Source organism: Chlamydotis macqueenii, chromosome 3, assembly GCF_036417535.1.
Source record: "Chlamydotis macqueenii isolate bChlMac1 chromosome 3, bChlMac1.mat, whole genome shotgun sequence".
In the NCBI taxonomy this organism is placed as follows: Eukaryota; Metazoa; Chordata; class Aves; order Otidiformes; family Otididae; genus Chlamydotis; species Chlamydotis macqueenii.
Window position 1 is genome coordinate 88,347,840 of NC_141558.1, and position 12,629 is coordinate 88,360,468.

The 12,629-nt window shown below is 35.1% G+C and overlaps 1 protein-coding gene across 2 annotated transcripts in view; it reads right to left on the reverse strand.

Annotated features, from left to right (window-relative positions):
* The window catches only part of TTC27 (tetratricopeptide repeat domain 27), a 127,780-nt gene that overhangs the window by 12,316 nt on the left and 102,835 nt on the right, over positions 1-12,629 (reverse strand). For both annotated transcript variants that reach the window (XM_086744121.1, XM_086744120.1), the window contains 3 exons: positions 7,941-8,039; positions 6,119-6,171; positions 2,105-2,270 (listed from right to left, as the gene is read on the reverse strand). In XM_086744121.1, the coding sequence (XP_086600247.1) occupies positions 2,105-2,270; positions 6,119-6,171; positions 7,941-8,039 (318 nt within the window). The remainder of the gene's footprint in view (positions 1-2,104; positions 2,271-6,118; positions 6,172-7,940; positions 8,040-12,629) is intronic.

A 12,629-nucleotide genomic window follows, 5' to 3' on the forward strand; every position in this document is an offset into this window, starting at 1 on the left:
AGTCCTGTGCATGTTTATTTTTCTGCATTTTTAAATTCCTACCTTCTTTTTCACCACTATGTCGTCTACCTTAGTAGTCTATCAAAATCTATGACGACTACAAATACTAAATATCACCTGAGAGAAGGTCATACTGTGTTGGATGGAAACAGAGGTGTATGCTTCCACTTACTCGTGTTCATGATTTTACTTTGTTAAAATACAATTGTACAGGAGGGTTATGGGGCACGTCTATTTAAAACAGGCCAGTTGGCAAATGGGAGCAGCTCAGAAATTAATGGTGAGCTTTGTAAACAATCTCAGCAGAAGCTTTCAGTTTTATGTGGTTTTTTTTGTTTGTTTTGCTATGGGAAGACTTGACTCTTCTAAGATTATTGACTAACACCTTCTGAAATTCTTTAATCTCTGAGGTTTTTCTTGGCCAGCTAGTGAAATCTATCTAATTGAGGAAACTGTATTAGAAGTTATGATGAAACCCATAAAGCACTTTACATATCAGAAACCAAAGTTAAATTAGGGTGCCAAAAAAAAAAAAAATTAGGATATATAGCATATATATACATCTCTAAAAATGCTAATATATAATTAAAAGTTGTATGAGAGCAAGATCAAAAAAGCTATACAGAACCAGAAATTCAGTGCAAGCAATATCCCCAAATATTTTAATAAAATATCCTACATCAAATTTCACAAAACACACTAACAGGAGTCTGTAGGATCTCAAAAATATCTAAAATGAACAAATACATGTAAGAAAGTTCTATTCCCGGTCAGCTGTCAATTTGACTAAAATAATACAGTAGACCACCCCTAAAAATGTTATTGAAATGAACAAAAAAATTTAAAAAGGCTAACTATCTGCAAGATGTTCCATGAATAAATACACAGGCCCTACCAGTACCACAATACTGTAGCTGCCAAACACACTAATCTTTACTGTATATAAGACTATTTTTCATAGGTGCTTTTTAGTGCAAAGAGTTTGAGACCTTTTAATGTTCAGGTATATCAAATGAAAAAGATTTCATTCATACAGAATGTTATCCTGTGCATGGCTGACTTTATAGTAGTAAGTATTGTATTCACGTACAGTTTGTTATTAAAAAGTAATATGAAAAATGTTTTTAACATCCCCACCTCCCATGAACAAATGAGATGTTTCCACAACCGTAATTAATTATATCTGTTCTCTCTCCTCATCACTGGACTTAAACTCCCAAGATCCAAGAAAGCTATTTTTAATCATTTTATGAGATAAGATAAGAAACATACTCCTGCAATAAATGACCAGCAGCAGCTGGGTCCTCTTACTCTGGTACTACACACAAACTCCCTGAGAGCTCATAAGCTGTTCAACCAGATCCATTAATTTTGTGAAGGCTTTTGGAGGTGTTTCACTACTCTGCTTAAGGGTGTCTTTGGCTTGCCTTCCAGATTCACCTTGCTATTTTCACGGAGTATACAGAACATCGCTTGGATCAGGACTGGTTTTAGGCAAGGTGACATCCCAGCTGGAGCTGTTAAAGTAGGCTCTCTAGATTTTATCCAGAGCATACATTTACAAATACAGAAGTTAACTGAACTTAACTGATCTACAGTGAAAGATGAGCAAAATACGTCCTTTATTTTTCTTTGTTCCAGATGATTAAGAATCACTGTTCTGACTGTAATGTACTTAATCTATGAAACATAATTCACTTCTGAAGGCTCATTTGTGTAATTTTCAAACACATGGGAAGAGCTTACCTTTCTTTAAATTAAATCATTTATATTATTCCTGATACTAAGATATGCTGGAACAATACGGAAAGCTGAGGTTATGCACTGTGTTTTACTTAAGAATAGAGCTTAAAACTGCAAGGCTCATATTTGTCTTTCCACAAAGTCTAAGGCAATCTGCCTGCAAAGTTTTTCCTTTTTGTCCATTTTTATTTTAAAAATGTAGTCTTACAGTTCAGATCGCAAAAAATTAAATGGCTTGCCTACATAACTTCATTGGTATGTGTACTATCATTACTGATACCATTATGAGCAGAAATCTCTCTCTGTCTCACAAGAGAAATTAATGAACATGTACAATGACTTAACATGAGAAAGTCCCCACCTGTGTATCCTTGTACTTTTCTCTTAAGTCCATGAGCCGGTGATAAGCTTTAATAGCTTCTGAAAACTCTCCAACATCTGTACTGGTGAGAAGATAATTCTCCCATATTTGCCAGTGCTCATAGTTGCACTTCAGAGCTTCTTGGAGGGTTCGAAAGGCTTTGATTCTAATAATGGGGAATAGAAAAGAAGATTCTATATGAATGATTTAATATAGAAGATCTCTGTATTAAAATCAGCTGGCATTGTATCAACTGAAAAGCTTCTTATTTAAAAAAAATGTTTAGAAAACAGTGCAATGTAAAAGTTATGGTTCATAATTTATAATACTGGTAATTCCTTAATGTCCTTTGCCAATTACTTTCTATCAGCTCATTTGACAGTACACTCTGTAGAGTCTGAACAAGGTGATTTCTATGTTAGCACTCATAATTACATCTATATTAATATTTTCTTTTCTGAATTTTTAACTGGAACCATGAGAAAACAATCTTACTCATGCTGCAGTTGGAGCACATATTAAAAAATTAAAAACTCACAACTGAAAAGAGTGTATTTTTCACAATGGAGTTCATGGCAGATGCAGAATGATACAAACTCATTTCATCACACAAAGGAAGATTACTTAACAATAACAGCTTTTTGTTACTTATTTTAAACATTTGCACATGGGAAACATGCATATCCATTGCACAGAAGCCCAGCATTTTCAGTTTTTTTTTTCTTACATCAGCTGGAAGCTTTACTTACACTCTCTGTTCCCTGATGCTATGCTGCTTAGCACAAATGTGTCAGAGTGACCCCAAACACTATTAGGGTCCTTCACCAAAGGTGCTGCCCACTGAACCATCTCCTAGTGGCAGGAGTAAGTGTTGTGGAATATGATGGACAGAATAATTCCTATAAAGTCACTGTCAAGTCAGGAAGCATCTTTATTTTTTCATCTGGATCCACTGCAGGCAACTCTTTGCCATTCCCTTACTCAAGGAGAGAAGTAATGGCATTCTCTGTTAAGTAACACAGGACACCTAGGTCAAATCAAGAATATGGGCTGAAAGCAGCTGACCTACAGTCTACAGACGTATGACAAAACGTGCAACCAATGCTGCCAGAGAGGAGCCAGGAGTAAGAGGTCTTCATGCAATAAAACATGTGTTGGTAAGGTCTGGGTGCCTACTGCTCAAAGTTTTAAATGTACTGCCAAAATTTTCAGTATATTTGAGACTTTAAAAAAGCTTTGCTAGGGAAGCCGAATGGTATCATTCTTAAGACTTCAAGAGAGTGAAGCTCACTCTCAGTTGCAGTCACAATATGTAGAAAAAACACAAAGGAATAAATGCCTTTAAATGAAAACTTGAAATAGAGTTTTCCCATGCTGGTAAAAATCTTTGGGGAGGTATGACAACAAATCTCTTCTTAATAAAGAGCGTATAAAGATGGCTTGTTATCAAAATTTGCAGTTCACATGCTCTATTGCTTGAGTAAGTTGTTAAAAGTGCTGTCTTTAAAGAAAGACAGCTCAAAGAAATTGTTGGTTGGGTTTCAAAAAGAGGGTCCAGGAGAATGTAAATATTGCAGCCAGAAAAAGGGAATATCTAACTAGTGAATCAGGCCATTAAAAGTTTGGAATGGCTGGGTCAGGGAGAAATGTAAATACCTGCCAATCTAAGCCCATAGTATTAAAACAGTTACCAAATACATGGGAAGAGAGCTAACTGATAGAGCAAAATTATTGAAGGAAAACAGGTCAGTTGGCGTAGCTACAGCAGAATAGTTCACAGGCAGGATCTTCCCATGTTCACTCCCTGTTTCTCTCTCTTCTGATACACATGACACTGCCCACTAAATGTACTAACAGTTGGGTCTCCTCCACTGTTAACAGTCTTAGAAAGGGAGTTCAGACCCCAAATTCGATAGATTAGATTAAACAAGAACAGAGAGCTGCTCCTTCCTCTGTGGATTTTGCTACAATGGAAGCCGGGATCTGCCACGGCTCTCTGACAGGCTGGAAGACGCTCTGGCTGACCGATGTACCCCAAACACCTTGAGAAGCTGTTTCTGAAACTGCTCTTCAATATATGCAGGATTAGCCTGGATGATTTCCCCCATCTTCTAAAAAAAGTTAGGAAGTTATCAGGAGGGCAGATGCCAGTCAGATGGAACTATGAAATGCAGAGAAGATACCAGAGGGATGGGATGGAAATCATATTGCTTAAATCATCACTTTTGCTATGCTAATAAAGTCCTCTAGGTTCTCAAAACAAATTCTTTATGGATTTGATAAATCATATAATGCCCTTAACCAGGGCAACAGTTAAACCAATTCATCTTCAAACAGGAAATAGTAGGCAGTACCATCATCCTGTCTTGGAAACAAGGAATCTTTCACCCAAAGGACAGAGGGCCAGTTCCAGTTTGTTCTGAGAAATATGAGATCTAGATTTCAAAGGCCTCCTGGCACCTAGAGAAGTTTTTCTGGTAAACCAAAGAGCAGGGTCTGTTTTCATCACAATTACTTCTTCTGGAGGAAATGCAGAACACACAAAATTTGTGGACTCTTAGAAAGGAAACAAACTCCATTTCATTTGAGTGTCAGCAAATTGTTTGCATACACTTTTCAAAAAGACTTACACATTTTATATTTGTCTGTTGCATGAGACTCCACTAAGCCTTACCCAAATGCACAATCATTGAGTGGGACTGATTTAAGAGCCTGGTTGGAGTAAAGCTTGATTTGGATAAGGGAGCAAAAGAAAACAATTAACTTGGGTATCTTATCCTAAATTATCCACATGATTCCTGTAGGAAAAAAGCTCAGAAACATGCCCCCGTTACTGCTTTTGATACAATATCAAATAGGTCACAAATTTTCTTGTATTTAGCATGTTAAATCACAAGAGTAGTAAACAAAAAAAAAAGTGAAACTAATCACTCAGTAGTTTCTCAGTCTTGTAGTAGATGAACAGACAGATATTTCTAGATATTTCTATGAAACAAGCATAAGCTGGTACACTGAGCATCTGGTATAGCCTTTTGAACTTTATGCAAAAGAAGGAGCAATCTATCGCACAGTCTAAGATAATAAATGGGGCATTCTTGAGGCACTGCTGAAGATGAAAGGAATTACTAAAAAGTTAAACATGCTCAATTTCTTTTACTTTTTAGTCTTGAGTCGTTATTCTAATTTTCATCTTCTCTTCCCTCCTGCTCCCATTAGCATATCAAACCATCTCTTGAATTCATTTATGATACATTTCCTTCGCATGTTTATCAGTTCATACTTTTATGTAAATTTACTATTCTTTTTCTCTTTTTAGTTTGTCTCTTAACTGCATAACTGTATAAAGTGATATCAGATTTTGAGTAAGGTTTTTAAAAATTTATCTTACTCTTTTGTTTCATTCTTTGGGGACAAGTTATAATGTGAAGATTCTTTCAGGTATTCTGTATCTACAAGTAACTTTTATTATATTGAGTTGAAATACAGAACAAGAAAGGCAGTCCATATAGGTCAAAGCTTCTTGCACTAATGGTTGATATGGAGGGAGAAGAACAAGTGACCTATTATGTGTGCAGATCTCCATCTGTTTTCATAATATAAAAAATAAATTGCCTGTTTTTCCCTTAAATCTACCGAGAATATTGTAGTGTGAATCGACATAGTTCTGAATATATAGTTTGCTTGAAATGGAAATAACTTTTTAACTTTATAGTCAAATTAGTTTCCAACTTTAATATTAATGTTTTGCACTATTTGTACTTACTACATCGTAAATACTTTTAACAAGAAAGAAGTGTGAAGTGAGAGGTTGCTACTTTTGTAAAGTTTATGAAACTACTTCCTGCAAAATGAATTAAATTATCAATGATCCAACCTGAGAGAGAGAACTGAAGGGATAAGAATTACAAAATATGAAGTAACCACATTATAAGAATAAAAAATTAATGTCAAAAAAAGGAAATTCCAATTATGTATTTTGGAAGTAGTATCTTCTAATCCTTTTGAAATACTTACTTCTGTTTTAATCTGATATAAGCAGTTGATAAATTGTTCCAGGCCTCAGCATTCTGTAATGGTAAGTAAAAAAAAAAAGTATTCACTTAAATTATGTTTACTTCATAAAATACGTAAATAAAACTACTGTCATCCATTATATAATTATATCATTACTTTTACTAATCATGCATATTAACATGTTTTCTTCAAGGCAGTCAAAATATTACATGGAAACAGAAAATGTTACTTTAAAATAGAAATACATAAATAAATATTACTGACTACAGCAACAATCAGGTATATAAATATCAATTAACTGCCTTCTGGTTGGAATACGCTAAGTCAGCTCTTGTCTTCAGTTTATACTGCAAACAGGCATCCTCTTCTGGATCTAGCTGGGACGGCTGGAGAGGTCAGTGCTCCCAGCAGCTCATCACTTCTCACTAGCTGGAAGCTACTTAACTGCACTGCTCTGTTTGCAGAAAAAATTATCTGAATGTCCCCTAATGCACCTCAGGCAAAACTAACAGGGTTAGTTCCAACAGTGTTTATCAACTGTTTTAGCTGAAAAGTATTACAGAATGCTCAGACAATCTTTCCTCTGGTAAAACCAGTAGGGTCACGTACAGAGATGATTCTTGCCATTGCCTTACACTGCTGCAGATTTAAAGCCTCACCACTGAATCAGCAAAGTGACAACTAGCATAAATTTGAAGAACAGAACTTGGGTGCTGCAATGAAATGTGCTTTGGTACTGAAGGCTATCCTTAGGCTTAAGGAGCATTTAAGTCATGCTGGGAAACCTTTTTGAGGCTTAATTAATGAAAATGATCATTACATTGCTGCAGATCATTGTATAAAGACAGGTTTAACCTCCATAACTAAAAGCCAGCCCAGCATCCTTTATTCACAAAAGAAATACCACTTAACGCACTGAGAAGTCAGTTGGCTTGTTCCTACAAATACAATCAAGTACAGGTCCCAGACAGATAAGTGAAAATTTTAGTATCTACTTGGAAGTAAATCTGCTGTGCTGAAACAGAAGAACATCAATATATAAAGTAAAAATTGCAGTTAAATACAGGGTTGTCTGTAGGTATATTTTTTCAAGTAAGTTACTTAATTTTATTAATAAAGAAAAAACAATACTCTATCACCTTTCATTGCTCTCTCATTCTTTTCCCCAAGATAAAAGAATGAATAATAGTTTCTATCAAGTAGGTGGCACTAACTGTAAGTGAGCACCATGCTGGCAGTCAGGACTTTCCACAAATGTATGGCCAGTACAGAGGTAATGCAGCTGACACCTCTGCTATGTCAACGCACAGTCACACTCAAACAGCAATATTGTACACATGCTTACCCCGTGCAGCCTGAAAAAATGGGTAACAAGCTCCATTCTCCGTGTACTCATGAAGTATATAGTTACAAATTTACTGGTCATACAATCACTTATTTGACTTCTTTTTTTTTTTTCCAGGAGAATTTGATTACTTAGAGGACTAAGTATTTTAATTTTTTGTGTTTGTTTGTTTTATTTCTCTCTTTAGCACTCCTCACAGTCTATTCATTCCCTTTTCTCTGTTTTAGCAATGTATGCAAGCATAAAGGAATTTCTGCTCAAACCTACTTTAACATTCACACACATACTTGGATGAAGCTAAGTACTGGGCAAGTATTTTTATGATTCCTCATGACAAAAATATATCCTTCACGCAGAAGTTTATTCAAAGATCTAAGGTTTAAACAAGTTTTTCATTATTGCTTTGCTTGTTTATAATGAAAACATGCTTGTTGCTTTTAGATAAGCCATCCGAATCACTTGTTGAAAAATACATACATCTGGTTCCAATGTCACACAGCGCTGAAATGCTTTGGCAGCACCTTCGTAACCTTCTAAAGCAAGGTATGCACAGCCCAAGGAAAACCATACACCTAGCTGGAGAGAAAAAAAAAAGGATGATTACATATATATACACACACACATACATATTTCTGCACAAAATAAAGAATTTTGCCTGGATGCTTAAACACACACTACTCTTGTTGATTTTACCTGATTTTCAGCTATCATAATCGTATTGTATTGGAATAAATAATATCTTGTATGTAGAATACAGGAAAACCTTAGGTTTATGCATAAATATGGATAAAAGGTGTTGACTATATAAAGACCACTTAACCATATCTGAAGTGCTCTTTAACAGCACATCTTCATTTAGAGAAGTGATAGCTATTTAGAGGTCTGCACATTTTGCTTTAACTTGTGAAAAATCCATACTCACTTTATAGTGTTACAGTTAGGTCAAATGGTAGACACTAGGAAATGTATTTCAAGGAAATCACAAGAAACATGTCTCATGACTGAACATGAACACTTCAAAACTATAGCTTTTTCTACTTGTCAGAATATCAGTCTTCTCTAGTTTATAATGCAATGTTTAGAGACAGAAATGTATTTAAATAATGTCTTGTGTAGAGAAGAGAACTTTGTCAGTTCAATAATCTTGCATTGTAAGCCTTTAGTTGTTACAGTCAAATACCTCTCATCCATACAGATTCAAATAATATCAGATATAGGCATAAATTACAGCAAATTAAATATATATTCTTACAGCTCTTCAGTAGCAAGTTCCTGATTTGCCACATTCCCAAAGAGCTGCAAGTTAAGCAGGACTCCCTTTTAGAAAAGCTCTGTAAATCAGAAAAGTATTAAATCCTAAGCACATTCACAAAACTTTTTCTGTATGCAGTCAAAATCAAACAGAACATTTTATAATGTGCTGCAAAATCATTCCAGGTAGTACTACCTACTGCAATAAGCTCAGCCGTTTCTCCATTCTAAATGCCAAGGTAAGAAACATAAACAGGTTTTCTTAGGAATTTTTTGACAGAGGGAAAAAGATTGGGAAAAGAAAGATGGAAAACCAGGTAACATTAATTTATATGGTACAACAACATATTACATTTCAAGATGTCTGATTAATCTTCATATCCTCTTGTGTTTTGGGTACTAGTTTTGAAGCAAGCAATTCTGATAACTCAGGTTCTTTGAAGGAAACCTTAATGGCTCTTAACACAAAAACGTAACCTTAAGAAACATTCAAAAATCAAGGATTTTTACAGGATTGAGGATAAAGCTGTTGGTTAATATGCAAGGAGCTTCTTTCCCTACTGATTGATTGCAGTTGTCTCCAGATCAGACTATTTTTTCTGTCTCTGAGACCCAACTTAAAATCAGTAGCAAGATGTCTACTACAACTGGATGAACTTGACTTACCTTCTGTAGAGCCCATAGTTAATCTGCTTCAAAACTTAGATCCCAGCATACAAATGTATGACATTAACTCCTGTCAGATCTGGCATCCTACTGGGCAGTCTTCATGATATTAAGAAAAGAACTGAAAACACTTGGCAATAAAGATATGCTTCTGCATTTGGGGGTGTACGTGGGACGGGTGATCCTCAGAGTACAGGGATGTATTAATAGGTGAAGAAAGAACTGCCAATTACCTCTGGCCTGGCCAAACCTGAAAATCTACTTTACAGCACTGTCAGTCACCTTTAAAGATCTTTGAACTCATCATTCAAAGAAATTGCACAGAATTAATAGGAAATAAACATTTAGTCAATCTCATTTTTTAAGCCTGTTTTATCTGGCAAGTTTCCAGAAGTCCAGCACTCCCACATGGCTGCTACCTTGTTAACTCCTCTTTCTCTTCTTTCTACACCAGTAAGTTTCTGGACATGAAAAACGGGGGTAGAGACAGGGACTGATCAAGTATGAAATTGAAGGCTAGCTCCAACTCTATAACTCAGGATACAAGTTAAACAGTGCTTCTGTAAAGGGTGAGTGAAAAAGAATCATTGCATTTTTTATAGCTCTAATGAGTAGCAGTAGCACGGTCTCACTTCTGAGCTTGTACTTCCAGAATCTGATTGACTAAAACTTATACCATTTTAATTTTTTGAGGCTGATGGTGAGCAGCTACATCTCTCAGGAACTGGCTTACCAATACTTAAGCTTGTTAACTTCTTTCTCAAGGAAAAGTTACAGCACAAGGTGCAAGTAAAATGATTCTTTACTTCTGTAGAGAAAAGCTATATGAGCAAGTACCTACTAAAAATCATATTGTGACTGTGAAGAATGGTAAATAAATTAATTTTCTTAATAATCTGAAACAAGATATTTTACCTGGCAGTAACTATGTACGAAAGTTTCAACTGAAGGAAAAAATGTGAGAACTGGACATGATGGAGAAGGTTGAGAAAGGTGTCCAGAAGAGTTCCTTTAGTAGACAAGAAGAGTGAGATGAAAGTCTCTGGGGTGGGAATTAAGTCAAGGAGCTGAGATGCTATGATATGGAAGCAAAAAGTATACAGAAAATGGAACAGATCACACAGATGGAAGAATATTGCTACATGTTAGAAAAAAAATCAGCATCAATCATATAGAAAATAACTGTGTGAACCAACGATAGAACTGGTATGGATTAAAAATTTAGGCTTCAGTAAAAAAAAGCAGTATAAAGACTGCATCTCAGAATACTTGACTGAAATGGAGAAGGTAACATACTGGGGGATATCAGAAGGCTGTGAAAGTAGAAATCCCAGAAAATACAGGGAGATTTCAGTTATTCAACACAGTTTAGTAAATATCATAATGGATGCAATTCCAAGGCTAAATTTTTTAGATATAAGGAAGTCAGAAGACAGCACTTACCTTGACCCTGACCAGTATGAATGATCAGGTTCAAAATGTTACCAGACAAAAGACACTTTGTAATGTATCTAGATTCACTAGTCCTTAAAGAACAAAGACAACTCATTTAATACAAAGGATGTTACATTTAGGAGCTACTTAAAATGGTAAAGCTATGTTAAAAACTAAAAAGCTGAAAAAGTAAAGGTCTGCAGAAGACTTGAAACATTTAAAGACAAGATATTTCAAAGCTTGGAGCAACTGCATATTGTTTTTCAAAAAAGCTCTAAAAAGACTAGACAATCATAACAGTTTAAAACAAAATAAACGAGATTATCAAGAATAAGAGGATATACTTTAAAAGCTGGTGTGATAGACAAATGAGAAAGCTATAAAAGAACAAGTCTGACAGGTTAAATGAAAAAAAATGTGGTAGCTGTGTAAGTAAAAGCCCAGCCAAATAAAAAAAAACAAGGTTCATTGCCTTTGATCTACTGTAGCAATGACATGGCATTTTATAATCCTTAGATATCTGGAAAGAGAGCATGAATTTCTTCCACAATATAAGAAGGACAGTGATTTTTTTTTTAAGAAGATATTTAGGATACAGTTTAAGAATGGACTTAAGCTATTTTGTGTGGAAAGAATGGTAAGAATTCCCTTTTTATTGGGGAGGGCATGAAATCTGCTGGTCCCACTGGCTGATGTAACAACTGCTCTATGGAAAGTGACTGACTGAAAGGTAACATTAGGAAAATTTTGTCCAAAGCTCAAAAAATACTTTTGTCAAGGCTTGTGGAACTAGGTTAAAATTCTTTTTTAGAAATAAAAGAAAAGTGTGTTGGCTAGAGGTTCAAATGTTACTACTGATTGGAAAAACACATAAAAATGAGCTGTAAATTTTTATCTTTTTCAAAACTGAAGACAGTGACCAGCAAAGGAAGAAGATTTGGGCTTGGATTCTTTGTTAAAACTTTCCATCAGGAATTTCCAGGCAAGTCTTTAGTAAGTCTAAATGATTATTAAATACTTTGAGAAAGTCTAAACAATTCTCTTTTATTAGTGGGAATATGATGCCAGAATAACCCCATTACAGTATAGCTGAATATATAAAAAGAAAACAACCACCCAAATAATCTATCTGAAAAACTTTTGTGCATTTTTAAAGCAATTTCTGCTATTTGCATTTGGCAAATACATATAGATTTTTTTTTTTTCTACAGAATCCAGCAAACTCTTCAGTATAATACTCTTAGGAGTACAGCAGTGTTTGTTTAGAAACGGTCTATACCCTGCAGAGCAAAATCAGTCGTTGGAGTTAGTAATTAGAATAAAATTTTAAGAGCTCTAGTTGAGTGAAATCCTAGCTGAGTATGTTTTAATCACTCATTTTTGGCATAATTTATCTCCCTTATAATTGAGTTTCTTCTGAACACACCACAGTCACAGAACGGACCATAGTTTTAAGTATAGAGACTTTTATAATCTTTTCCAATGAGAGACTGTAGCTCAGCTCTTGTTTAAGTTACTTTTACTATTACAAGATGAAGAAGAAGGAGAATTGTTGAGGATAAAGGTCTCATTGCATTGCCCAAAACTTTCCATATGTATTTGATGGCAAGCTGACTTATAAAGTGTGACTGTTTTCCCAGATTGGAGAGAGAACACTTGTCTTGCTTCACACCCAAGAAAATTAGCCTGAGAAGTTATAAGCCAAATAGTCTAGCTCAAAAGAGCATTATTCTTTTCTTGCAGACTGTGACATGGAGGAGAATGGTGTGGGCACCAAAAAAAAAGTGTTATGAACACTATTTCTGGAAAATTCAA